Raw genomic sequence first — 27834 nt, 5'->3', positions numbered from 1 at the left:
GGAGGGAATTACAGCTGTTCTTTTTAGTTCTTATTTTCCATAAAATTCCTTCTCTCTTTTTTTTTTCCAGTTTTACTTTAACGAATAATTGTTGCTGGGAAAGAAGGAGATTGAGACTTCAACTGAATATATAAAATTCTTCTGTTGATTTTGGTGTTGGTTTTCTTTGGCAAAAGACATAGACAGCTATGTAAACTTGCCAAAAACTTATTAAGATGCAAAGACATAAATGGAGTGATGATAGGCTGCTAACTTAAAAGGTCAACATCGTTACTTACAAATTAGCTTTGAGCCCCCTTAGCTTCGCATGGCAAGTCAATCATTTTCCTTAGTGAAACTTGACATTATAGCAGAAACACCAGAAAATAAGAGGGCATACAAATGGATAGGTGCCTACAAAAGGGGAACATTTTGTCACCAGATTGTCTTTCCGACTAAACACGTTAAGTAATATATGAAGTTCAGATCTGTGGAAAGCTTCTTTTAGTTTCCGTACTTTCCAACAAATAAGCCAAAACTTTATGTAGCAATGCTGCTGCTATTTCAAGCACTCATTGAATTTAAAAAGTTCCAAGCTTGTTATCTTGACCAATAAAGAAATTCGTAATGGGGAAAAGAAAACCAAATTTATCCCTTGCAGAGCACAAAATCGCGAGTTCTTTTCATGGAAAATCCATATAATCATCTTCAGGATGCTCGTCCTGCATGCACAAGGCAATTAAGCCAACTTTTGCATCTTTTAGAGTCTTTTGGACAAATTATGTGCCATAGTTGACAAAACTCTGCACTCCTAATTTAACAAATCTATAATTTGCATACTCTGAAGTGGGATTAACTCTTGTTTCCTGTTTGGATGTATGCATGAACTAGGAAGAAGATGCTACTATGTCTACATCATCAAGTGGGGACAAGCAACAGTTCTCTAAACGCAAGGACAACAAGGATGGTCAAAATAGGAGTGGGAATAACAGGTATTCTCACCTCTTTTTCTTATTTTGGGATAAAGGCCAAGCTTAGTACCAGTATTATGCTAATCCCCCCACCCCCCGGACACACATAATTTTATTATTGTGGATTCTTGTGTTAGGATACAGGGATTATGGAGCTTCGTTGGTCGTCGGCCTAGCAAATCAGCAGACCAGGCATCATCGACTCCTAATGAGATTGTATACTTTTGAACTATCTCTATGCCTACTTTTACCATTGTATATTTTGGGCTTCTTTTTTTAGTTTGGCATGTATGTTTGCAAATCCTTGTTTCAGTAATATTTCTGATCTCAAATTTGTTACTCCCTCCGTCCCTTTTACTTTTTCACTTTTGAATTGACATACCTATTAAGAAAATAATTAATGACGTAGTGAGTTTACCATTTTACCCCAATTAATTATGAAGTGGATGAAAGTTCTACATTTTTCAAAGTAATTAGTCATTTAATTGAGGGTATAATAGGTAAAAGAAATTTTCCTTTCTTGATTTGTCAAAATGGACAAGTAATTAGGGACAACTATCAAAGGAAAAGTGGACAAGTAATTAGGACGGAGGGAGTAGGTTCTTTCATTGGGGGATTGTTGATTAATTTAAGATAAAAGCCTTTTGGGGTCTCAAACTATTGGGAGTTTGATAATATTTTACTATGTAATATGCTTAACAGTGGCTAACCATGCTCTATTTCTCTCCTCTTAGTTCTCCTTCTAGATTGCAAATGATCTCCTCTATGCATACTTTTGTACGTTCCGGAGCTGTTGAATAGTTTGTATGATATAGTTTCCAAGGGTTTTTGGTAAAGAACAAAAAAAACTGTTAATAGTTTATGGTATAATTTTCCAGGCATTTCCGGGGTTTTATCCTTTAAAAGACTATTGTAGAGCTTCTGACCAACATGTATCATCTAATTTGCAGTTATATGACATTGATATGTCACTTGAATCCAACTATAACTGTTTTTTCTCTATGGATAGATGAATGCAGTGCCATAGATTTTGAACACTGAACATGCTTCTCAATTATGTGTGCATTGGGAGTGATGTTTTATGGCTCTCAATACTTTTAAAGTAGTGAAATGATGAATATCTTTCTTTGATCTGCAAAAGTGATTGGATAGATTTGTTTCAATTTATTCATCTTTTGTGAAAGTAAAAGGAAGTACCTGCTTCCTTGTTTTGCTTCTCTAATTTCTCTCGCACTGCCGTTTCTCTACAAAAAGTTTTTCTTCTATGCATACATTCTTCCTGTGGTTGTGTGGGTGTGTGATAGAGAATGTATTCCTTTCCTTTGCTCTGTCCGTAGAAAAGCCAAATTTTGTGCTTATTCTTAAATATACCGTTTTCATCATCTGCATTAGTTTTACATCTTAAATTGATAATTTGGTGGTCTGGAGCATTTTGTCCTTCTCTTTGCTCTTTTATACACTAGAACCAAACTTGAGCTTATTCTCAAGTAACACCATTCATTTATCTGCCTTTTTTACACTTCGGTTTCATATTATGGAGTGGTATCTCCTCTCCCCCACATGCAACTTTGAGATGGGTCAGAAACTATATATTACTTCATATTGCTCTAGCTTTCACTCTAGACAAATAAATGGGCTTACTTGGAACTTATAAATAATGCAAAGTTAAGATATGTCCCTAGGGTGTGGCTTTGTGGTCAATGAAGTGGACGAACTTTGAAGACCCAAGGGCCAAGGGTTAAATCCTAGCAGAGAGAAAAATATATTAGGTGATTTCTTGCCATATGTGTAAGCTTTAATGGACAGAGTTACCTGGTATATTGGAGTTAGCGAGTACGGTGGAATGGTCGAGGTGCCAGCAAGTTGTCTTGGACACCTCCTTTATAAAAAAAATAACAATTCAAAGTTGAGATACATGCTCAAATGCTTGTTATCAGCCATAAGTGATAGATTAGCTCATTAGTCATGGCTAGTTCTCCTTTTGGTTATGTATATCGCTTGTTGTGTTTCAGTACTTCAAGAAGCTAGAAATGCTTGCTTTTGGTTTTTGTTTGGTGAATGAAATGGGTGGTTTGAACCTCAGTCTGTGTAAAAGATATTCCATGTTGCTCAACTATTGACTAGGCAAATATTTTTGCAATTGGAAACTTCAGTTGAATTTGTCATTAGATTTCTCGTTACAGAAACTGAAGCACTGATTACTGGAAACCTTTGTAATTTTATGGAAAGCAAGTAATAACATGGTTCAATGAAGATTTATTAAGCAAGGAACAGATATGGTTTTATTTGGTTGATTCTGTTCACCTGAAAATGTAAGCAGTCATGTCTTCCTTTGTGTAACCCCTTTTACTGCATACTGTCCCCTCTTGAGTCTGCTTGCACCTTAATGAAGTTGCTTCCCCGTAACTGTTGCACATGCTTTCTCCTCCTTAGGCTGGTCATTTATTCAACTTCTTCTATAATTCAACTTTCTATGAATTTGTTAAGATGATTTTATCTTCCAAGTCACTGAGAATCATTCTTTAAGTGCAGGGTGATGATGGCTCTAAAGAACTTTCAGAGAGTACAGGCGTTATGGATTCAAAGTCAACTGAAGTTCGAAGGTTTGAACTATTAAGGAGTGAGCTAATGGAACTGGAGAAGCGGGTTCAAAGAAGTGCTGATCAATATGAGTATGAGGAGGTATTTTCTAACTGCTGTATAAGGTCTGTGTCGAGCATGTTGTAAGATGCACTGTCCTTTTATTTCGCTTTCTTTTTGTCTCTTTCAACTTTCATATTGTGAAGTTTGTTAATGTTTATTGAGATGCTACTCTTCCATTTTCAGTATAAACTTTCTAGGCTGTGCTGATTATCATGACAACTATCCGACTAATGATGATATATAAGTAGTTAATTGACGTATATCCGTCCACTCCATCCATCTTGTTGAACATGGTTTATCTTGCTTGTCAAAGTAGTAAAATACATTCATTAAAAACTGGTTTGTTGGTCTATAGTCTTTATTCCTGTCTATTTGTAACTACTGTTGTGATAATACATGAACAGTGGAAAAACTATGATCATCTTAATTTATGCTACATAATGGGATGGCCTATTTTTCCAGGTGTTGAGGTTTTTTTAATGTTGATTCCCATAAAAGAAATGGACAAACTCTTATGTAAGAGCTTCAACTTTCGATTCTTTTCTAAGTCGAAGAGAACTTCCATGTTTAATCTGTATAAGGCGTAGGTAGAATTGGTACTCTTATTTTATGTTCTATGTGGAGTTTTAATTTTATAGTTCTGTGATCATCTTTTGTTAGAATCTCACATTCATCAAGTGTCTTGGTTGCATTTTCCACAGTTCTCACATTATGAGTTTGGTTTGGGTATTGGTGGTTTTTGAAGGACGCTGTTGAACATGTAAATTTTAATTGTATAGTCACTCCTCTTAACATTTGAAACCTAATGTCAATACAAAGAAAAAACAATAAAACTCTTTGCAATATGCACAGATTGCACAAAGTCTGGAGATAGCTATGCAAGACTCAGGTGTTTGATCGACAGCCATCCATCTGCCTTTTTTATCCCCTTTCTTGATCTCTTTCTGAATTGTGGACAAGAAATTTCAGATGCATGGAGTGCTCTTATGTAACTTAAATGATAGATACTGCTTCTATACCTCCAGCTCACAGCCTAGGTCATTCATGACCCAGCTTCATATGTTTTGAGTTCATTTTCTATATATTTCCATTTTTCCAGAGAGTGGTGTTACTGAGATACATGATCTGTTTATTATATCCCTGAAAATTTATTAGCTTATTGTTGATGCATTCTACTCTAGGAGGAAAGTCAGAAGGTGGATCGCACTTCCACGCATCCTGCAGGAGCTGAAAGAACTCAATTGGTTCTTCAGAAGAAAAAGGAGAGTGTTATTGAGAAATCCTTAGACAAACTGAAAGAAACTAGCACGGTATTATGCTCTTATCTATTTTCTTCTGTTTTATGTATTGCGTCATATGTCAATTTTTGTGGAATTACCGTTCAGAAAATACAATGGGTATGGGGATAGACATGTGACCCATTTAATTAGCTTTTAACTCCACCAATTGTCAAAGAAAGAGAACTTCCATCAGTATGTATGGAATCACATTCGGTTTGGATTCCTCCATGGGCTTATTACTATAAGATAATTGTTTATTCCTGTTCTTATTGCTAGTGCTCATTTTGTTCATTCTTTTTGTAGTACTTTGTGTGTTTTTATTATCTGTCTCCATATTGTCCGGACCTTCATTTTCCGTTCTTTATTGTTCTTATAAGCATTCAAAATAGAGTTTATACTACATACGTTTTCCATGTTTTACTGTTCTATTGTAAACCATGAATCAGCACATTATCTTCAGGAGCAGTTAGTAGTAAGAATTGTTAGTTGTCTATTAAGACTCAGATTGAGTAATAAATTTTCCATGTCCAGGATGTTTGGCAAGGAACTCAGCTTCTCGCTATCGATGTTGCTGCAGCTTTAGGGCTCCTTCGGAGGTCCATAGTAGGGGATGAGTTGACAGAAAAAGAGAAACAAGCATTGCGGAGAACTTTAACTGACTTGGCATCAGTTGTACCTATTGGATTTCTTATGCTTCTCCCTGTAAGTAGTTCTAATCCATTGTTCTCATCAGGCAAAAAAATTTAAGCTCCACAGAACTGGCTGATTAACAGAGATAGTTCATTCTGCTTATTTTTATTTTTCTTTTTTCTTAAACAATTTCATTGTCATGCATGTCCAAGATCTGTATGTGAATTTGAGGTGCATATCAACTGTAAGTGAAGACATGGACCTTCAACTGGCACTAAAAAACCATTGATTATTCCCTGAGCGTCATGGTTTTTCAAGCTTGTATAATATATTACTAAGTGCAGTGAAGCTTTTAGTAACAATAGGTGCACAGTTGATGCTCAATCAACTAGTTTGAAGGCATTTTCTGAGCTGAAGTCTTTCAGCTGTTGCAATTAGAAAAATAGCCCATTTAAACAAAGCTCAAGCTCTTTCTCTCTCTCCTTCCACACCAGCTATATGATTGCAGCACTTTGCATCTCTTTTACTCATGGAGCTTGATACAGTGCAAGCTGACATGGATGATTTTTCTTGCAGGTTACAGCAGTTGGGCATGCTGCTATGTTGGCTGGAATTCGAAGATATATGCCATCTCTGGTGTGTATTTGATCATGAATTTCCTGTCAATTTTAGTGAGCCTATCTGCTGTGTTAACTGGTTGATTTCCTTTTTGGCAGATACCTTCTACATATGGACCAGACAGATTAGCCCTCCTAAGGCAGCTTGAGAAAGTCAAGGAAATGGGAACTGAGGTGAATCCAACTGAAAAGGCTGATGAATAGCCCAGGTTAAAGCATACGAAAACAGCTAATCATATAGTTCCACCGTCAAATTCATTTCAACTTGGTTTTATATCCATTCAACAGTAGATAGGCGTAAAGAAGTTCATTCCAAGAGTCTGGCACTCCCGGTAGGCACCAGTGGCTGCAGTCTTGTGGTGCACCAGCCGGGGTGCCAGGTTCACGATATTCTGAAGGGTGACCATCTTTCCTGAACTCACTTAGATATGTGATGTTTAGGAAGGTCATGTTTCTTCTTGTATTTTGCATTTTCTCAACTACCTCAGAAATGAATATATTGTTGGTTGGCTCTTTCTCCAGCTTAGTATACTCTGTTTCCGGTGCTGTATTTGTGTGGCAATGGCCACCTTCATTCCAAGCTCCATCCCTGCAAATCAATTTTACCAAATTCAGTCTTAGTATAGTGTATTTGTGTTGCAACTGATTAGTTCATACAAAGTACTTACCTGTAGTGTACTGGTGAAACGCTGCGGAAGAAGATGTGACTCTTTTCAGGCTTGGTATTTTGAATCACCCACGACGCCCAAGTATTCAATGATCTTTGAAAAGCTTCCACTACATTCATCGTCATGTTCACCGTTGTTCCTTCTTGGAAATGGATGCCCCTGCAATACATTTTGTGTAATGTTAGTGATTGCTGAAGTTCTTATGGTCAAAAGAATACAGATATATCTGATTATTGCTGAAGCATTTGGGATTCATACATGTTAATAGTTTTATCTTCATTCCACCAATGTCCAGCATTGAATATAATTACATCTGCATTAACCCACTTTGTGAAATACCAATGCAGCTTATCAAGCCTGATCACACCCCTCACTTCTTTCGATGCATTCGCGGGAGGACGATCAACGACTACTAAGAAAGGTACTCTGTAATATTCAACAGTAAGATTGTACTCTTGAAATTTCATAGAGAGATAGCCTCTGTGTTTGGTTATGGGGTTTCCAAATTCTTCATATATGGTGGATTGGTTAGATACACCTTGTGCTAACATACATATCATTGACTCCCATTGGTTTCTTCCAATTGAATCTCCAGCAAACACTATTCGACCATTTCGACTACGTTCGAGGAAATCCTTTGCATTGAACCTGCAACATTGAAATGTTAGTCCTTGGGTCCATTTTCTACTATACCGGATTATACCAGATGAGTTCAATTTTAGTTAGGGTTCTTGGAGAATACTTTATACCAAATTCTAGTCTCACGTCTAAGAATAATATATTTACTTAAATAAGCGTCTTAAACATCTCACAAATTCTTGGGATGTTCATAAAGAGATCAAAGTTATAAACAAACAAATCTTTCAACCATTGAATCGCGAAGAATATTCATAGATCAAAAGGAACATAAAGAAAATGTGGAGAGAAGAATTAAGGGAGAAACATAACTGTATCCATATTGTTTATTACTTCTTATTTCTTCTTGTGGTTGAAGTTTATTATTTCATACATTAAAATTTATTGCAAATAACATGATCCTCTGAATTAACTATACGCAAATCAGATGAACGATTTGCTCAATATCATTGCCAAAGTTGCCTCTAGCAACCCAATTACTAATGTTCACACTCAAAACATTAGTAAACTTTTAAGATTAAAGATTCATTTGGTAATGATATTAATATGCACTCAGTGTGAAAAGGCGTAACAAATTAAGGTGAATGTAATCATAAAGCTACAACTTTTTCACACCTCATGATTTCTAACAACATGAAAGCACTATATATCCATAAAAGAGAAAAGCCACATACACTTGCTTTTTGAATTAGCCAATTTGTTGCATTGACATTAACTTCTAAGGTAGCTAAAAGTCCTTCTCAATTTGTTACCTTTTCAAATTCCACAACACTTTTAGTATATATGAAAGAAAAAAATATTTAGATTTATTTTGAGGGAAGGTGAGGAGTTCAAGAAATATATATTACAATACATGCATTGTCTTTCTCACCATTAAATTATTATTATATTCATCTCTTTGTTAGCGAAACTAAGAAATCTTCAAAGGTTAACATTGCACAACTTGTAGATTGTACACCATGAGATTTTAGGTTCAATCTCATTAGAGAAAACATTAGGAGGTTTCTTCCCATGTACTTTTTAGCCTTTATGGGTGGCCGTAATGAAGCTAGAAATTTCATTAAGAGTGTTCAAAATTATAACAAAGGGTGTTCAACTGGCCACCCTTTTTGCTACATGTACGCCAATATCTTGTGGAACTAGTCATGTTATGACAAAGGGTATTCAACTGGTCACCCTTTACTACATGTAAGCCACTATCTGGTCACCCTTTACTACATGTACGCCATTATCTTGTGGAACTAGTCAAGGTATGACAAAGGGTATTCAACTGATCACCCTTCACTACATGTACGCCACTATCTTGTGGAACTAGTCAAGCTATGACAAAGGGTATTCAACTGATCACCCTCCTTTACTACATCTATGCCAGTATCTGGTCACCCTTTACTACATGTACGCCATTATCTTGTTTAACTAGTCAAGGTATGACAAAGGATATTCAACTGAGTCAAGGTATGACAAAGGATATTCAACTGATCACCCTTCAGATACTCTACTATCTTGCGGTAAGGTATAACAAATGGTGTTCAACTGGTCACCCTACTCTGTGGAATTAGTCAATGTGACATTACGATTATAACAAAGAAAACAATACAAGAAAGACAAAAAAAAAATGTATTCTCTAAAAATGAATATAATAAAGCATGGAACATATATGCAGATAGTAATTAACCTAAAATAAAATATTTTCAAACAAACTTAATATTATTACCTTGGAAGATGACAATGTTGAGGTTGCCATCGCCACTTCCGGTAATCCATATCCCGCCGACCACTTTTCCGGCACCGGAAACCGGGATCCAAGAATGGACAATTCTCATTATATTGATCAATAACATATTTTTCATCCCAAATCCATTTTCCATAAGAGTAATCACAAGTAGAATTTTTGGCAAAAAAACCAATATTGCTAATTACAAGAGGGTCATGATAAAGTGGGCTTAGTAAATTGTAGAAAAGAATAGAAGAAAAGAATAAAAATAGAAAAAATAATACATGATACATATATTTCTTTACAAATTTTAACAAGAAATTATTATTCTTGTTGTTTTCTTGTTGATGAGAAAGTGGTGGGAGATCCATGAGAAGAGGAGAAAATATATTAAAAAGGTATGTTTTGTTGCTATGTATATAAAAGGAGAATGAGTGATGATAGGAAAATTATTACTTCGATATTAATTTATATGATGTAATTTGATCTGAGTTTAAATTTTGTGAATAGTCAATATATAAAATTTCTTTATAAACATTCAAATTAAGATTTAGGAAAAGACATTAAAAAGAAATTTAGAGTCCTAGTTATACTCTAATTAAATTTATAAGAGTATTGAGTAATACTATTTCCTTTTTTGGCGTAAATCAAATATGTCTTCCTTAAATATCACTAAGGAGTTAATCACAATTTTATGTTATGAAATAAGTTTGAGATGTTTGTGTCTTTAAATTATTTTCATTAAGGATATAATTGAAATTTTAAAATTAAATAATTACTAATTATAAAAATGTTTTTTTTTACGGTTTAAAAAGAAAAGTACAATATAAATTGAGAGAAGGAGTAATTTGGAAATTAATGCAATATCTAACACATGACATAATTATGAAGGAAAATTTCTAATTAAGACACTAATATATGACATAATTAGTAAGAATATTGTATAATATATCCTTAAGTACTATGGAACAAATATCTTTTTGCCCCAAAATTTGGCTATAGTATATTATTATACTCATCATTATTATTATTATTATATAATAAAGACACAAAAAGTAGTTTAAATAGATGGAAAATAGTAAAAAGATAAAGCTTGATTTATAACTTCGTTGATCATGCTTACACGGACCTAATTAGAGAGGAGAATTTCATAAATAGTACAAAGATTAAATTTAATTATGTTTTTAGCTATTATTTGTTATTGATATTTTTGTTTGTATAATTCGCTTCTAATATATAAATAGGATAAGTACAAACATTTTGTATTTAAACATTTAGGAATTATTCAGAATTTTGTTTGTATATTTCGCTTTGCCATAGGAGTTTTTCAAAACTCTATGTATATTTTTGCTTGCTAAAATATAAAATACAAATAAGATAATTTATTATAAATTTTTCATAACTTGTACAAATCAAATATATCAACAAATTGTATACATATGTATACAAAATTTGAATATATACAATTAGAAATTGAATTATACAAATCCTGATTTTTCATAATTAAAAATCAAATAGCAAAATTTAAGAATTGTAGGCGTGAATCATAAATATACAAAACTATAGTTATAAAGCATAATATATAATGAATATTTGTCATTTCGTGTAATTTTTCCTAATAAGACGACTAATGGGATGACGGTTATGGACCTAAACATATTCAAAGGGTGTTTTGGTCCAATTTAAGTCTTTTATTTATAATTACTATGATGAGTCAATTCCCCAAATGGTCACCCAAGTTACGAAAATTGTCTTAAAATATCATTTATGTTTCATTTAGGATCAAAATATCACACAACTATCACTATTTTCGTTCAAATATACTTCACAATTCAAAAGCATCACTCTCTCCTAGTTGGTATGACATGTCATTAAAGTCTCTTTTTAATAATAGACTAATTTAATTCATTAAACTAAAATAATGATCCTTTTTGTTTTTAATTTTTTGAATTAATTTATTAAGAATAAATTTTCATACTTAAAATCTTTTATCATAATTAAACTTTTTACTTTTTTATGTTATGCAGAATGCATTTGTACTATAATCTCATCAATTTTAAATACTTTTAAACACATACATTCAAAAAACGATGATATACAAATCACTCATGAACGCTAATTTTACTTCAATTAATCATAAATTGTATAATAAATCAATAATATTAAAGGTCACTTAATTATTATAAAATAGTTATTTGAGTGCTTTGAAATCCATATATACTTACAATATCTTTATTTAAAGGAAAATAGTAAGTGAATAATATTTATAGAAAATAAAATTTTGATCTTTATTTATCAGTATATTAATCTCATATAATATGTATACTATGAATTAAATAAGTAAATTCAATTAATTTTTAGTTTATTTATTGATGTTTAATTGTATGAAAAGTTATAATATAATATAATATAATATAATATAATATAATATAATATAATATAATATAATATAAAAGAATAAAAAATAAAAATAAAATTAGAAAAAGTTAATAATAATTTTCTCTTTCTTACTAATTTTTTTTTTGTCAATCATACAAATTTATCTAAATATTTTTATTAAAGAATTGTTTAAAATTTTCAAATGATTTAGTTAGAAATTTTAAAATTATCAGGTAATAAGTGCACACAGAGATTTTTTCATTGAATTTCGTTTGGTGACAATATATAAAGTTACTAGACTTTTGAAATTGCTTTTCTTATAATCTTCATAAATTCTCATGTAATTTATATATTTATTTAGAGACATAAGTTTGATGAATTAATTAGGTCTAGTATTTTTTAAAAATGATTATTAATGACATGACATATCAACTAGAATTTAAGAAGACTTTTGAGGTATTTAGTATTTCTAATGGATAAAAAATATAATATTATTTACTTTCTCTTTTTTTTTTTCAAAAAAAAATAATTCAAAGCATGAATTGCAAAATATACAATTAATTTTATTGTATTGACCTTTAATAATTGATACATTATACAACTTATGATTAATTGATGTAAATTAGCGTTAGATCAATAATATTAAAGGTCAATACAATAAAAATTAATTGCATATGATGTAAATTAATTGCATTTGTGCAAAAAGGAAAAACGGTGATATAAATCTCTGTATTATTGCATAATTTCAGTTTTTGTCCTTGTTTTATTGGTTTGTGTACATTTAACCTTTAATTATTTGAAGAGTGTGCTTTAGTCTTTGAAGTTAACAAAAGTTAACTATTTAACAAAATGATTATTCTAAAATATATAAAATAAAATAAATCGAAAGATTGGTGAATCTTAATACTTGAAAAATTATGTGTATAGAAAATTTTGAATTTAATATAAATTTAATATTTTTAATTTTAAGAAAGAAAATATTTAGAACAACGTTGATAGTCTTGAGGAACCTATCCACCTACTAAATTCTTTCAAATGTAATTGTAACTATTAAAAAAGAGAAGAAGGACGAGTTGTTAATGAATAAAAACAAAGTAAATTGAGAAGCAAATGAGCAATTATTTAAAATAATCATTCTAATTGTCTATTTTTATAAAATATAATTTTAATTTATATATTTCTTCAAGCATTTAGAATCACCGACTTTTATTTATTTATTTTATATATTTTAAAAACATAGTCTCAACTGATATTAGTCCAAATGTGTCAATTGGGCAAAACATAATACATATATTGGACTCTAAAATTGGCTTCAAATTTTAACTTTGACTTCCAACTTTCATAATGCACAAACAGACACTTTAACTATTCAACTTTTAAATAAATAAACACATGAGTCCTACATAGAACAATACACGTAGGACACCATGTACGACAAAAAATAACATATGGTACATGTGTGTCTATTTGTTCATTTTATACAAATTTTAAGTGTCTATTTGTGCATATCTAAAATTAAAGGACATAAATATAATTTAAAGTAAAATTAATATGTATATTTATGTATTATGCCATTTGCAAATATATCCATAGTCTAGGTGCATGCAAGATAAGGACGAAGCCAAATAAAATTGATGGATTTATATGAACTTTCATGTAAAATTACAATCTTTATATATATAATTAAAAATTTAAAATCTCTTTGATTTCTTTGTATATTTATTTTTTTTCATAAAACTTTTAATTCCGCCACGAGTAGTATTACGAATAATATTTGCGGGGAGGAGCTATCGGATTGATTACGAATTCAGCCCCGACTTTTTTTGTATTGGAAACAATTTATTCCGTGATTAGAATTCCACTAAATTCAAATTCTGCTCCCGCCTGAGCTGTTGTTCACTTTCAGTTTTTTCGAAGAAACATTGGAGTTGCAAATTTCATAAGGTGTTTGATAAATTGCCCGAGAGAGAAACTCAAACCATAACTGAGCTTGATTTTGATAACTTTTTTATATGTATGGACGTGCATTTTCAGGCATGGAAGATCTGAAGTGCGGGCGTTTCTGCTTTTTCGATGGTTCAGTTTCATCTATGGATCGAGAAAAGTATGGTAGTAAGCTTCGTCAATTGTATTTCTAGGTTAATAGTAATGTTTTTCATTGATTGTGAATTCTCAAATTGTGTTTGCGTTAGCAAACTAATACTGTAAAGTAACGGTTGATTATGATTTTTTTCGTCAGGCTTCTCATAATGCTGTTTTAAGTGGGAATTCAGTAGAGGCGAAGCTATGATTGCAACTTAATTGGTTCTGAATTTAATATTTGTGTATAATTGAGGCTGAATCCGCATGTGGATTTTGCATTGCTTCTGGTGGGAAGGACCTTTTCTATGTGGTGTTGATAGGGTCACTGATTAGCTTTTGCATTGCTAAAACAAGGTATGGAATGTTTAGCTTTTGGTATTGCTAATCTATCGACTGATATACTAGACATACTGCAAGTGAAAGTGCATCTGTAGTAGGTATTTTTATTAGTTGGAACTTGGAAGAACTTCTCATTGTTTAGTTGTATATATTGTTTCATGAGCCAATTGTTATATGAAATGCATCAAAACCAACTCAGAGAAGATTATTAGATATTACGAATGGAGCGTCTTAACTGTTAAGATACGGTTATTTGGATGAAAATGCTAATTAGCTCATAACTATGTTTTTAGAGGAATTGAAATGATGATAGATATAAAGAATCAGTTTCCATATGAAAGGAGGAATTGAAATGATGATAAATATAAAGAATCAGTTTCCAGATGAAAGGTGTAAGTGTTTCCATAATAAAATTCTAGATTGGACTCGTTAGTCACGCTATGTTTGAACTCTTCTTATCTTCTCTTATTTTGATAAAATTCATATGACTGCCTTTGACTGAATCCTTCTTGTTGTATTGTTTGTGGGATGTAAAGCAAAAGAATATGTTCATACCATCAGATGTTGAAAGGGTGTTATGAACTTGCCTGGGTAATTTATAACTTTGGATGTCATTTGGATCTCAATATTCTTTATTTGTAAACCAGATCCGAATATTAAAAAGTCTGCTTATCAGTTACATACTTCAACTCAGTCTTACTACTGCTAAGGCCTAATGTATAGAATAACTGTATTATATTTACTACCAAGGACTTTTAAGGAATTATTGATTCAAAACATTCTATCGCTACACCCATCTTCAAGTATCTCAACATTCTATCGCTACACCCATCTTCAAGTATCTCAAATAGCACACTAGCCGTAAGATGAAGAGGTGTCTAATACAGCCACTCATCCGCTGAGCTGGCTGAAAGAATCAAGTGAAGAGTCTTTACTCTAAAGAAAAAGCATTTTCCTATTCTAGAAATCCTGCAAACTATTAATTGAAGTGCTTACCAGTCACCGCTACAATTGGCAGAAATTGGCACTGCATCTATATCAATGAATATTTAGCCTTTCCTTGGTCCATTTTTTTAGCACTGGCTTACTCACAGGAAGCTGGCTTAGCAGAAAGATGGACTTTGTGTGTAACTTTAACAGAGAAAAAAGAAAATGAACTTTGTCATATGCTTTAATACAAGATTATGTGCTTAAATACTTGTGCATTATGTACACTTCACATGTACAAGTGTTTTGGTTTAGATACTCCTTATTATCATATATAAATCTACTTGCACCTTCTGTTTTATACTGTATAGTGTATACTCTATAACCAGGAAGGACTTTTGTTGGATTTGCATTTGATAATGTGTTATCATCTTTCTTTTCAAAAAAAAAAGAAGAAAAAAAGTATGTTTTACATTGATGCAGAAGAACCTGACTGTTATGACCTGTACTTGAATACAAATGGTGAGATTTCCTTCTGCTTTTATCTGCCTCTATTTTGCACCAGATGATTTTCGAATGTGCAGCTCCACCAAGCAAATTGGACAGGAAATGGATGACGAGTTGCAAGAAGTGAAGAAATCACTAATTTTTCCAAGGTTAGTTCTTTGATTGATTTAGGACAAATTATTTGCCTTTAACACGCGGACCTTACTCTACCTTGTCAATTAGAGAGGAGGTTGTTTCTGAAAGACCCTCAACTCAAAGAAAGCAAAGACACAACATATGAAGACATAAGCAACAACTGGAAGTAAGAAAATATGGGAAGTTTGCTAAACATTCTTCATTGAACCTCATGACTTTATTAGTGTCCCCCAGTGTGGCCTTAATTCACCCTATCGAAGCTTGCTTAACATTCTTCAATTTGTGATGAAAGATGATGAAGAAATCCCTTGTACATATGTCCTCCAATGCTGCCTCACTAAGTCAGGGAAAGTCTCATGCTTAGCCCAAAAATTCAAGAATTTAAAGGATCTTCTAAGTGGAGTATCATCCAAGCTACAAGATATTAGCTAAGGAGCATGATGTGGCTCCTTCTTGATCAAGTGTGTGACCTCCAAAATAGGTCCTTTAAATTCTTGAAAATGCATTCATCATTAAATCTTTTGAGTTTTGCACCTATTCTTTGTCTCCATGTCCAACAACTTCAGCTCCTTTAGGATTAGAATCCTTAGCTTCTGCCCGCAATTGAATCCCAGTAGGATTAGGATTAACCTTCCCCTTTCCAATTGAGGCATCAATTACCTCCACCAATGCTGTCAATTTGCATCACTATCTTGGCTTTCCATTTCATCAACAAGTGCTGCAAATTGTTTCCCAGTTTGTGTAGGAACCATAGTTCCTTTATTAGGATGGGAATCGAACCCCCCAGACATCCATGATTGGACATCTGGAGCATGGACAATATAAGGCTGGGTCTCATCATTGGAAACAATGAATTGGGATTGCCCCAAAAGCTACCTCCTGAAGGGAGAACTGCCCAAGACCATATGACGAGACCAAGGTGCTTATTATCCCACTGATGTGGGACTCCAACAAGCCTTATTGTCATCCTTCGATGAATTTTGTTCTTAAGATCTATGGGCAGTAAATTTCTTACTTCTAACTTCTTGCCATCTCCATTTATCACTCACGTTCCTTACAGCTCATCCACTCTTTAACACCTTGGGAGGAGCCTTCCCTTTGTCATTGGTTCCACACTTTTCCCATTGTTCTCCACATCACAGTTGCCTTCATTATTTCCTTGCGTCTCCTCAATTAATTGAGGATGTAAGACTCGAAAACCATATTACGCCCTTGTAATTTGCGTTCTTTACAATGCTTAGACATATAATTCTGCTTACTGTTATCTATTTGGGAATTCACCAAGTAAATTTACTTCAACTTTTACCCTCGCATAACTTGGCCTTGTTTTGTTTTTTGTTGCCATTTCAACATGTAATGACTTCCCAATTGATGGAGCAAGTTAGCTAGGATTCCTTTACAAAGAAATTTAGGAAGCAATGGAAGTTTCTTCTTCCGAATCAAACCAAGGAACCCACTTATGATGATACATTCGACAGAAACCATCCTTGGTTTTGAGACACTAAGCACGCTTTGACAACAAGTGGACATAATTTTAAAGCAATGTCAATCGAATAAGAACATGTCTATTGCAATTTGCACACAAATCTTATAATTACCTCACATTGCATAGGAATGATCTTGCACAATTCTTGTATTTCCATCCATCCATAAGAGAACTTACCAACAACAGCATACAATAAATTCTCAGGACTATACCTTATCCAAAAATAATTACTATCACACGATCAACTTTATCCACAGACCAACGAGCCGTGGATTTTCCGTGATGGTATACAATAGGTTCAAGGGGTTTAGTTTGCTTGGTGGGGTTTTTCCTGGGTGTTTTTAGGAGGGCATAAAAGGGGTTACGGGAGTTTAGGGGTCTGAGTAACCTTATGTGGAGGCTTCCGCTGGCCATATTGTCTATGAAAAGCTCACATAGAAAGTCGCCTCCAAATCATCTTGTTCGAGAGCTCTCAAGCACGGTGTGGGTGTAGAGTTCTTTTTTCAATTAATCCTAACACAGGCTTTCACTCCAGTGCAAGCTGACTCAGTTTGAGAAATAGAAGAAGACAATTACAATGAGTTCATTCTCCTATTTCATCTACTAAGACTGTTAGAAGTGACTTATATAGAGGACTGTAGCTGCTATATACTCTTTTAGTTCATCTGTAACAACTTTGAGTAGGGAGTGAGGCAGGACTTAAAGTTCAAAGCTGGGTTAACCCAGTGTTGTGAATGGCGAGCGCCTCTCGCCTAAGGCGAGAGGCGAGGCGAGGCGAGCCTTTCTCGCCATTCCACACTGAGGCGAGGCGAGGTATGGCGAGCTAATGGCGACAAAAATGGCGCTGCCTTTTTGATTTAAATTTTTTAAAAAGATTTGACTTAACAATATTAGTCAAAATTAGGGTTTTTTTGTTTATTTTCAAAATTTGCTGCTGCCCGACACCTCTTCCCCTCGCGATCTCTTCTCCCCGACTCCTCTTCCCTTCGCGATCTCTTCTATTGTCAAAATTTGCCAGTCGCGTCTCTTCTCCTGTTCTCCATCATCTTCGAGTTGTTGCTGCACTGAGGACCTAAGGTATACCTCTTTTTCTTCTTCTTCTTTTGATCTTTTCAGTTCTTCTTGAGTTCTTTTCTTCAAGAGTTGGATAGTTTTGAAGAAGAATAGGCATTTAAAGTTTTTTAGTATTGTATTTTGAATTATTTGGTCTTTAAAGTTTTAGACTTTTTAGTATCTACTATTGGTTTTTGAATTGAATATTTGCTAATATGTGTTATTACTATTAAGATTTTGGATATTTATATATGCAATTAAATATTTTTAATTTTTGATATTAATTGGTGCCTTAATTTAAAAAGGGAAGCGCCTCGCCGCGTGGCGAGGCAGGCCCTTGTCGCCTTTTGTCGCCTCTCGCCGTCCAAAACACTGGGTTAACCTAGAGGACGGAAAACTGAATTTACATGAATTTTTGTTGCTTCTCATTCTATGATTTATTTGTCTTCAGGTATGAACAATCGGGTAGCTTTTTGGTCAGTGAGTGCCTTAAGTCTTAAATATTAAAGTTATAGTTTGCTTTTAAAAAAACTGCAAGAATTAAATGTATCCTGGATATAATACAACCGCGTGAGAGTTTACTAGAAACGCATGTAACCATATTCTGAATCTCTATTTCTTCCAATCTGCCTTATAGCACATACTTGCTAATACAATATTATTATAAATTAGTTGGACTTCTTTTGTAGTCTCTTCAATGAGTAGTTAACTCCGATTGAATCTTTTCTAGTTTGAGTTCTGAACCTCTGACATCTTTTCTAGCCTAGCTATGGATGCAAGAGGTGAAATGGAGACAGTAGACACTACAACCAGCATTACAGCGTGTTTACATGACAAGAGCGTCAACATATAAAGATGCACTTAAAGGTTTCATAGTGGGATATCAAGAAGATATGCAACAAGTATGGAGAAAAAACGAGGACGCTAAATTGCATAAGGACACTTATGCAGCCAAAGAACAATATTGGCATCTGAAGTACAAGTTGTGAGTTCTCTTAAATACTCTATACGAACTTGACCTTTGGACTTCTGCATAATTACTGATGCTGTTTTGGTTTGCTTTCAGTATGTAGTGGGCAAATGGGGGAAGGAAATTACATCGCAAATGGTTCAACTCATTGAGGCTCTCGTTTGTAAAAGTGATTTGGCTTGACATCAATTGAACCTCAAAGTGTAAGGTCAGGAAATGCATAAGCTTATCTAATGTGTGCCCTCACCAAATGCATGTGGGAAGGGAGTTGTCATTTGAGCTTTTTAGTTGCTTTTTGGAGTATTTGGTGGCTTGAAGTTAAATCTGTAGTTTGATTTCAGGTTTGGATGGAGGAGGCAGGACTAGACCGAAACAGGTCAGGTGAGCCAGGAATGGATGTAAGATAGTTGAAAATGACTTCCACCCAAATATTGACTTCTATTTGGTACTTTATTCCACATAGTATGTGCTGCAGATTCTAAAGCAAAAGCATATAATGATTTAGCCCTTGAATCTATCATCGAGGTGTCTTGCGCGGTGTCTAGAGCCTCCTCTGATAAAGTTCGTTCATCTCTTGCCATCTTTATTTGATGTGCCATCAGCTTTCCATTAGGATAGTTTCAGCACTTGTAGTCCGGACCCATATGTGACTGTTTGTGGGTGTTTTTATTAGGTATATGTTGGCGGGGTCATGGAATTTGTCTCTTGATTGAAATCTGTCAAGCACATGGGTCTTCATTTGAGCACATTGTAATAAGAATCTTCTACCATGTCCGATAAATTATAGTCATATCATCATCGTGGATCCTTCATAAGACTGAATCAGGAATTATTCTATGTTTCTTTAGTGCATGTACTGTAATTTTGGCCTTAGTCTCTACTGCTAGCTTCAATTATTATGTGTGAATTAGTTTCCAATACCAGTTTGGAGAATACCAAGTCATGTGATTCGATTATTCTATCAAGTGTTGTCTAGGTACATTCTCTTGGTGTTTATCTGATTGAAACGACGCAACTTGATCCACTTGCATGTAGAAATGTAAAGAACATACTACAAAATGTAGAGCTTGAGGGAAACTAATGGAAGAAAATGGTCCATTCTGTTATTAGATGTTTTGTTACTGTGATGATTGATTATTGTTGCAAGAGGAGTCCATTCAATCTTGTGATAACCCACCACCTCTATTTTGTATGTGTATCTAGTGACACTCTCCCACTTGTAGGAGCACTAAAATCTTGCTGTGAGTCCTTAGAAGAAGTCAATGGGGCATCGTTTTTTTCTTGATGCTTAATGGTCCACTGTTGACACAAAAAAGTAACACTAATACTCATCTAACTTTTCATCTTTTGGTTAATTTATTCAACTAGGCATAGTGTTATATTCTTACCAATTCCTTTGCAACTTGTGTTTTGGACTTGTGACCAGAATGTAAAGCCTGCAGCCTGTGCTATATGGAAAGTGATTGACATGGCCGTCTTCATGTTTCATTTGTGGTGGCCTTTGTCCTCAGATTCTTCCAAAGTAAGTGTTTATTACTCCGCAAGAATTTCATAGAAAAACATGGACACATATCTCACGATCCAGCTACAGTATACGCGTTTACCTAAAACGTTAATGTTCCTGTTTTTTGGAGTTATTGCTTGCTGGATAATCCATGAATGAACCCGTATATCTTTGATAAAACACTAGAAAATGTGAAATATAGGACTGTTTCTAATGTCAAAACAGAATGACAATATTGGAATCATCTTTTCTTTGAGTAGGCATTGGGGGATTAAAAAAAATGGAATTTGGACCTAATTCAACTCTAAAATGATTGTGAGGATTCTCCAAAGACAATATAAAAATATTAACTGCTTCCTTAGAAAGATGTATTGGAGATTTAGCAAATAAGAAAATGTTTAGAAACAGCAAAGTTATGGTGCCAGTGATAAATGACAAGTAGAGACTTCTAAGAATATTCAAATACAAACTACAAATATACTCTTAAATAGCGCCCCATATCAGTTAGTTTTGATTTTGAAGATTATCGATTTAGAACTATTAGCGATTATCTGGTTGTTGGTGACAAATGAAACTTACAATTCACAGAGGTAAGATTGATGAGTCTTTTCCTCAGATTTTCATATGATTCATGAAAACACCAAAAGTACAATGTACATATACAAACTACTACTACTACTGTTGAACAAAAAGTATTCTGCCATAGCATCAACATGTGAAAGAAAAGCAGTTAAACTGTTAGTTGCCTTTCAAGAGTTGGCAAAGAACATATTTTTTGTCCTCCTAAATGACTAATGGGCTTTGACAGACATCCATCTTATCATCAATAACAAGACAAGTCCACCACCCACTACCACTACCATCACCACTTGGTAAAAGAACCATCTTTCTTCTTCTTCTCACTATTACTATCCTTCAGTTTTGGTCAATTGTCATGATTATGATGAAGCCCCCTAACAAAAATCTTCAGGCAGAATCTCCACAGTAGCAACCAAAATACAACAAAATACCCCGACAGAATCCCACAAGTGGAGTGTGCAGAGGATAGAGTGTACGTAGACCATGTATATATATTCTTTCATCTTGTCAGCTATAATCTGATGGACCCACAGACACCATAAAGTCTCTTTCAAAGTTTCATCTCCAATATTTTCATTCTTTCAATTTCCTGTGGACTTGGAATAGGTGTTAAAAGTTCTGTGATATATACTACCTTTTTCTAGGGGGAGAAAGTTGCCAGAAAATCTGGGATTTTTACCCTTTTTGGATTTTCTTTTCCTTTTTTTTCAAGAATTTTTTCTTTAAAGAAAAAAATAAAAATAAATTCCAAGTGCCTGTAATAGTCAATCCTGGTTGTCAAATCTACAGATCTTATCCCTGGTGATATCTCATCTGGTTGACATCTCTTGAGAAATTCATATCCTGTTACAACCATACAGTATAATTATTAGCAATCCCATCATTTATTTCATAGAGGTTTGAGCATTCAAAAACTATAGAAATAAAAAAAAATTAATAAAATACTATATACCAGCAGTGGACCATTTTTGTTATTTGGTGGCCCAGTTACAAATAAATTGCAAAGATTCAATTTGAAGAATCAAGAATTAAATACATGTTTAAAAGGGTTGAAAGCATCATTAAAAGGAGATTATATTATTATAAATAGATTAAACTTTTCTGTCTTTAACAAAAACAAGACATGTGTTTCAAGTTGATTCTAAACATACCACAACAAAAGAGACATTTCGTAATAATAAAAAGTACTATCATTACATTCAAAATCGCTAATTTCTTAGCGATATTTGTATAAAAACTGTTATAAATATCCATATTTTTTATTTCACTAAATATAATATAATGACACTTATATTATTGCTGTGAAATCATTTATTTGTTGCAGTGAGAATGTCACTACTCTCCTACTGATTTTTGGACCTCTAGTCAGAGCCCTTTTATTAGAAAATAGATAAAGGAGAATTTGACTTTAATAATGAATTGTCACTTTCTAAACTAAAAAAAAATGGAGATTATATTGAACTAGCCTAAGCATTATCTTTTGGAAACTTACTAGATGTAGTTTTATTTGTATAAACCTAATTTTGAATTTTAGGGTCCCAAAGTCTTCAAACCTAAAAGGATATGGGGTGGGAAAGGAATAGTATTGAGATTCAATCAATCATAAAAAAAAAGTAATGTGTATTGTCACTATCCAAGCTTAAAATGGTCCATTGCAAAGTAGCTTAAGTCTTTGATATGTTTGGTGTTATTTCAAGATATTCTAGAATGGCAAAGAGTTTGGTTTGGTTGTAAAGTAGTACTTGATTTTTGGTGGTGACTACCAAAGTTGACTAGATAACAAGTAGTATACTTTACTACTACTATTATTATTATTATTAGACACAAAGGTTTTTTCACCGCGGATTAGTAAAAAAATTGCGTTATAATGAATTGATCATGATTATTAAGTCATTTTTACTAAATCAATTCACAGAAAAAATATACAATGGAACAAATTTCACTGAAACAGTGGGAATTTTCATAATTTTTTTTATTTGGATATATTACTATTTTTTTCATTGATTCAACTAAAATATTGATGAAAATAATTATGGAATATTTTTTAGTGGAAAATTCAGTAGTAAATAGTGATTCATCTCTACCCTCTAGTCTATTTGAACTACTAATAAAATAAAATAAATATGATTAGGTACATTGTAGTTTGCTGCCTTTCAAGCTTTTTAAATTACAGGTATAGGAGTTTGGACCACATCCCCCCCCCCCCCCAAATAAAATAAAAAAGAAGAAAAAACCAAGTAGGTCACATGAAATAGTTGACATGATAACATACTATATTATTAAAAGGCATGCCAGGCTTAGCCCCCAGGGTATTTTCATTTCACACGACTCAACAGGTGTAAGAAAAGGAGAAAAAGAAAAGAAAAACATGAAAAAAGAAAAAGATAACTTTTGTTTAGAAACTAGAAAAGGAATGTAAATGTGAAGAAAGAAAAATTAAAAATTACTCCTAATTAAAAGTTTTATCATCATTTTTTAAAAAAAGAAAAGCATTAAAAAAAATTTTGATTGCTTCCAAAAAGGAACATTACTTGTTCAACTAGACTACTTACTATAAACATAAGATTTTATTACTTTATCATTTTTGACTGACTTTTAATATGACTTTTATCTGGCTGTAACTAATCCACTTGTTAGGCACATACTAGTTTTAGAATTATATATTACTACTATATAGTAGTATATTTATATTATAAAATAAAACTAGCTTAGGGTAACTGTAGAGATTTTTGTATGTATTTGTCTCAGTAAATGAAACAGGAAAATCATAGTTGAAAATTGAGACTAGTCACATCTAAAACAATTTTCTAATTAGTCTAAAAAGAGAAAAAGAATACTTTTCATTGATAAAATAAATTTAAGGCATGTATGTACCTTGTGATTGTGATGGTTATTATTATACGAAGAAGCAGTAGCTGAAACAGCAACATGAGGCTTTGAATACTGAAATTGGTATTGATAATAGTGTTGGCTAGCTTGATCCTGACTCCGACCATGATCCTGGTGGTGGCTCGATGTAGAAGAGCCACCACCATCTGGAGTCGGGGGTGGCTCTGACCACGATGAATCATCGGCCTCACATTCCAAGTTAACCCCAAATAACCTAACGTGTCTTCTTGTGTTATTGTTTACACTTGTTGTAGTTTGGTTCTGCATTGCTCCTCTCCCTATATTTATGTCACAAACAAATAGGGAAATGTAAGTGATCGAATAGTCTTTGCTATCATAATCCACTGAGATTCAGCTCTTTGTAGCTCCTGATTAAACCTATGGCATTTGCAAGAATCTCTAAATCAAAAACACAAAAACAACAATATTTTTTTGTGTTTATATATGCAGGTAGGTAACCACTTGTTATATTATAATACAATAATTAAATAATATCATCATCTTTGTTAGAAACCTACAAAACAAACTTTCTGCAATGTGACAAAATATACAACTCTTTGCAACATGTATGGCCACCAAGATAAGGTATAATTGAACATCTCTTTTCACATTAAAAATAAATTAAATTTTTTTGCATTCTTCTTTTTTTGGAGGGGGGCTACTATACATATTCCATTTATAACAAAAATAATAAGATCAATTCTAAAATTAATTATCTCCAATGTATTTGGAAAGTATACTGAATTTTCACAAAACTCCAATCTGTCAGTGTGTAAGAAGAAATTCAGTGACTTATATATAGCTCAAACTTACAAATTATACATGGATAATATAGTAGTAAGGATTCAATCGATGAAAAATTATAATATTTATACATGATTAAAATTACTTTTTTAACGGAATGTAATGTACATGATACCTGCATGAAGACAGTCAGGTTGGTATGGAAGACCTGCACCTGCCCTTGGATAAGGATGCCCACCGTAGTATACGTGGGCCCACCCACCTCCACCTCCACCACCACCAATATTTCCGGTCATTGCCGCTGCAGTGTTATGACGCACTGCAGCAGCAGTAGAGATGGAGGCGGAGGTAATATTCCTCCGCCTCCATCCTATAAATAACCGGTCAGTATCTGACCGGTGACGGTCAAACAAAACAATATCACCAGCATCAAGACGTTTTTCCTTGACAAAACGACTCCAACCTTTAGTCAATACATAGCTCTGGCTACTATTCCAATAAGAATATCTAAATCTCCATGATTTTCCAGACTCATCTTCAAAACTCAGTAATAATCCCTTTTCAGTACCGCCATCAATATTATTATTATTACTATTACTATTATTACTACCGCTGAGAGGAAAATACTTCTCAGCGTGCTGTTTAGGGATAACTAACCTGTTAAGCTTTCCAACATCACTTGGAGTTAATGGTTTCTCAAACAAATGATCTCTTGGAATTTCTTCAAATTTGTCTTCGTTTTGTACTAACTCGTCATCTTCATTAGTACTATTGTTGTTCATGTTGTTGTTGAGGTTAAACTCAAACATATTTGGGAATGAGGGTGGCTGTTTTTTGGTCCACCAAAATGTTTCTGAAGAAATATGGTTTATGGACATTTCACAGAACAAAAAAGGGAGATATAAATAAAAGTAGATTTTTTATATTATTTTTTTTTTTTTTTTGCAAAAATGATGTAGGAAAAGGTGGGTATTTAAGGGGGTGGGGGAGTGGGGGTTAGATAGAGATGTAAGTACGAGAGTACTTTACTTTAAGGTATTTTGCGTGATAAGAAGAAGAAAAATCAATCATTATATTCAGTGCAATTTACTAGGCAGCTACCAAGTACTCATACATCACATACCTTGTCTCTTTATGAAGTTTAGTAAGTACTTAAACTTTGGATTATATTTGATTAAATTTGTATTAATATTTCATTTCTTATTAGTGAGTAGTGAACCATCTTGAAAATTCACATACGTATACTTTTTCTTATATTTTATTTGTCCAGTTTCAACTTCACACATTTTTTTAATTTTAATTTATGTCAAGTAATTTAATTTAACATGAAATTTATATATTAAAATTTATTATTTAGAAAAAAGTCTTTAATAATTGTATAGCTATAAATCATTAAAGATAAAATAGAAAAAGTAAATTAACATGAGCATATGGTCTTTTGAAAATGACATTTTTATATTCATAAAGCAGTGTAAAATCTGGATAATTGTACTCTTTTTAAATCTATTTATAAGGTTATATTAAATATTATTTCTAAAAACGGTCTAAAAGTAGATTTATGTTACCAGCTCAAAATGTTGCTTGTTAATAAAACTCCTTTTTTTTGTTGTTGGTAGAAATTAATTGATTGTACTTTTTCACGTGGATCCCATTGATATGATTCAAATATTTTTTTTCATCTGTAATTATGTACTAGAATATGTAAGACTCACGGGATTATTGCCTTTTCTTTTAATCGTGTGGGAGAAAAATGGTATATAGTGTGTAATATAATGAGTGAAAGAAGCAAAATATAAAAGATAAAATTGATATTTGGTGGCACTGAAATTGGCAGAAGATGCATCTTCATATGAATCTGGGAAATAAAAAAAAAGATTCTTTTTCTTATAGATATCATTATATATTGTTGTAATTTTAACCTTAAAAATTTTAAATTTTATAATAATTCCAAATTTTACTATAATTGTACATGTTTACTAAATCTTTTTATAAAACTATATTCTTAGAAGAAAAATTATTAAATTTAATTAAGTTCACATTTAAATTCTGACTCTGCCTCGAATAGATGAGTATAATGCTATGAAATACAGGCCATGTTACTATGTTTGTTGGCTGGCTAAGGCCTTTGTGCTTAAACCAAACAAACAGATCATGAAGTGAGTAGGCCCACCCAGCTGACACTGTACCACTTCTAAGGGTGGTGGGTGGGTGAACAAACATGCTAAGTTTTATAATTTTATTCAAATATTATTTTGTTCGTTTTATTTTATATGACTCGAATTTTTAAATTTATCTTTGTTTACATAATTTTATTTTAATTGATATAAAAAAATGATATATTTAATATTTAGTAACAATATTAACATGAAAATGTTTGTTTTACTGTTGATGGAACAATTTATAAGTGTATAAGTTTTTGTGATACTCTACGTACACCAGAAGATTTTTTTAAAAGTTAAAATTAAAATTATGATAAGTCAGAATATATTGAAATTAATTCAATTTTCATTGGAATTGTGACTTGCATATGATGTGAATATAAATATCTGAAGGACTAAATTACTCACATTATCATTATTATTACTGTTGTTATTATTGTCGTGTATGTAAGTTAAAATGCTTTAAAGAATTTTGTCTCCAAAATTTTATTATAAATTATGACCCACCACCTTATTTTGAGCCTGACGCTCGTACAGTAAGTTTTTGCACCTGATGCATCGTATAGTAAGTATCTTCGTAATAATAATAACCTAGGACCACCTAAAAATAATTTTCATACCAACGATTAGTGAAAAAATTTAATATCCACTGCTATAAAATGTTGTAACTGGTTTTTAAAAATAGTATTCTATTGTTTAGAGCGTTGTATCTAAGTTTATTTTTATATATTTCGATTATTCTTATGAAATATTTGTTATTTTTTACTACTAATAGATATCAGATATATTTATCGAGTAAGGTTAGGACAGAATAAACTAATTGAGTACGTTTGATTAGTTTGGTTCCATTATAATCGTTAATTATATGATTTGAATATTTAATATTTATATATATACTTCTTTTTATTTTTTTTATTTTTTTTTTGTGGGGGGGGGGGGGGGG

General features: G+C 32.7%; 3 protein-coding genes and 1 long non-coding RNA gene across 15 annotated transcripts in view; 2 read left to right on the top strand and 2 right to left on the bottom strand.

The window, feature by feature from the left end:
* The window catches only part of LOC107031024, a 20420-nt gene extending 13779 nt beyond the window's left edge, over positions 1-6641 (top strand). Inside the window, exons 12-18 of one of the 3 annotated variants that reach the window (XR_003574429.1) lie at positions 871-971; positions 1095-1166; positions 3483-3632; positions 4775-4903; positions 5405-5575; positions 6080-6139; positions 6220-6641. Coding sequence is in view for 2 of the 3 variants with exons in the window: in XM_015232216.2 (XP_015087702.1) it covers positions 871-971; positions 1088-1166; positions 3483-3632; positions 4775-4903; positions 5405-5575; positions 6080-6139; positions 6220-6324 (795 nt within the window). In the remaining variant the exon portion in view is untranslated. Of the gene's footprint in view, positions 1-870; positions 972-1087; positions 1167-3482; positions 3633-4445; positions 4483-4562; positions 4748-4774; positions 4904-5404; positions 5576-6079; positions 6140-6219 lie in introns of those variants that run through there. The other 2 variants (XM_015232216.2, XM_027911765.1) reach the window with 2 other exon arrangements.
* On the bottom strand, positions 6359-9464 carry LOC107031025 (protein trichome birefringence-like 8). The gene is made up of 4 exons (XM_015232217.2): positions 9139-9464; positions 7047-7436; positions 6789-6947; positions 6359-6709 (listed from the first exon to the last, which is right to left on the bottom strand). The coding sequence occupies exons 1-4, from the start codon at positions 9429-9431 to the stop codon at positions 6376-6378; spliced, it is 1176 nt and encodes a 391-aa protein (XP_015087703.2). The 5' UTR covers positions 9432-9464; the 3' UTR covers positions 6359-6375.
* Positions 9465-13169: 3705 nt separating this feature from the next.
* On the top strand, positions 13170-19977 carry LOC107029711. Of its 10 annotated transcripts, none has more exons than XR_003574431.1 (7): positions 13170-13461; positions 13552-13621; positions 13757-13953; positions 15431-15521; positions 18809-19031; positions 19113-19224; positions 19358-19977. It is a non-coding gene; the product is annotated as an uncharacterized LOC107029711 (long non-coding RNA). The 10 variants fall into 10 exon arrangements; XR_003574433.1 differs by having other exon boundaries at positions 13552-13626; XR_003574436.1 differs by having other exon boundaries at positions 13170-13621; positions 15450-15521; positions 18814-19031.
* Positions 19978-21091: 1114 nt separating this feature from the next.
* Positions 21092-25675, bottom strand: LOC107029360 (B3 domain-containing protein At2g36080-like). Its single transcript, XM_015230755.2, has 3 exons — positions 24908-25675; positions 23974-24266; positions 21092-21942 (listed from the first exon to the last, which is right to left on the bottom strand). The coding sequence occupies exons 1-3, from the start codon at positions 25608-25610 to the stop codon at positions 21892-21894; spliced, it is 1047 nt and encodes a 348-aa protein (XP_015086241.1). The 5' UTR covers positions 25611-25675; the 3' UTR covers positions 21092-21891.
* Positions 25676-27834: the final 2159 nt, after the last annotated feature.

Source organism: Solanum pennellii, chromosome 9 (assembly GCF_001406875.1).
Source record: "Solanum pennellii chromosome 9, SPENNV200".
NCBI classification, from domain to species: domain Eukaryota; kingdom Viridiplantae; phylum Streptophyta; class Magnoliopsida; order Solanales; family Solanaceae; genus Solanum; species Solanum pennellii.
The sequence above is the reverse complement of the archived record's forward strand: the minus strand, read 5'-3'. Positions and strand labels throughout refer to the sequence as shown.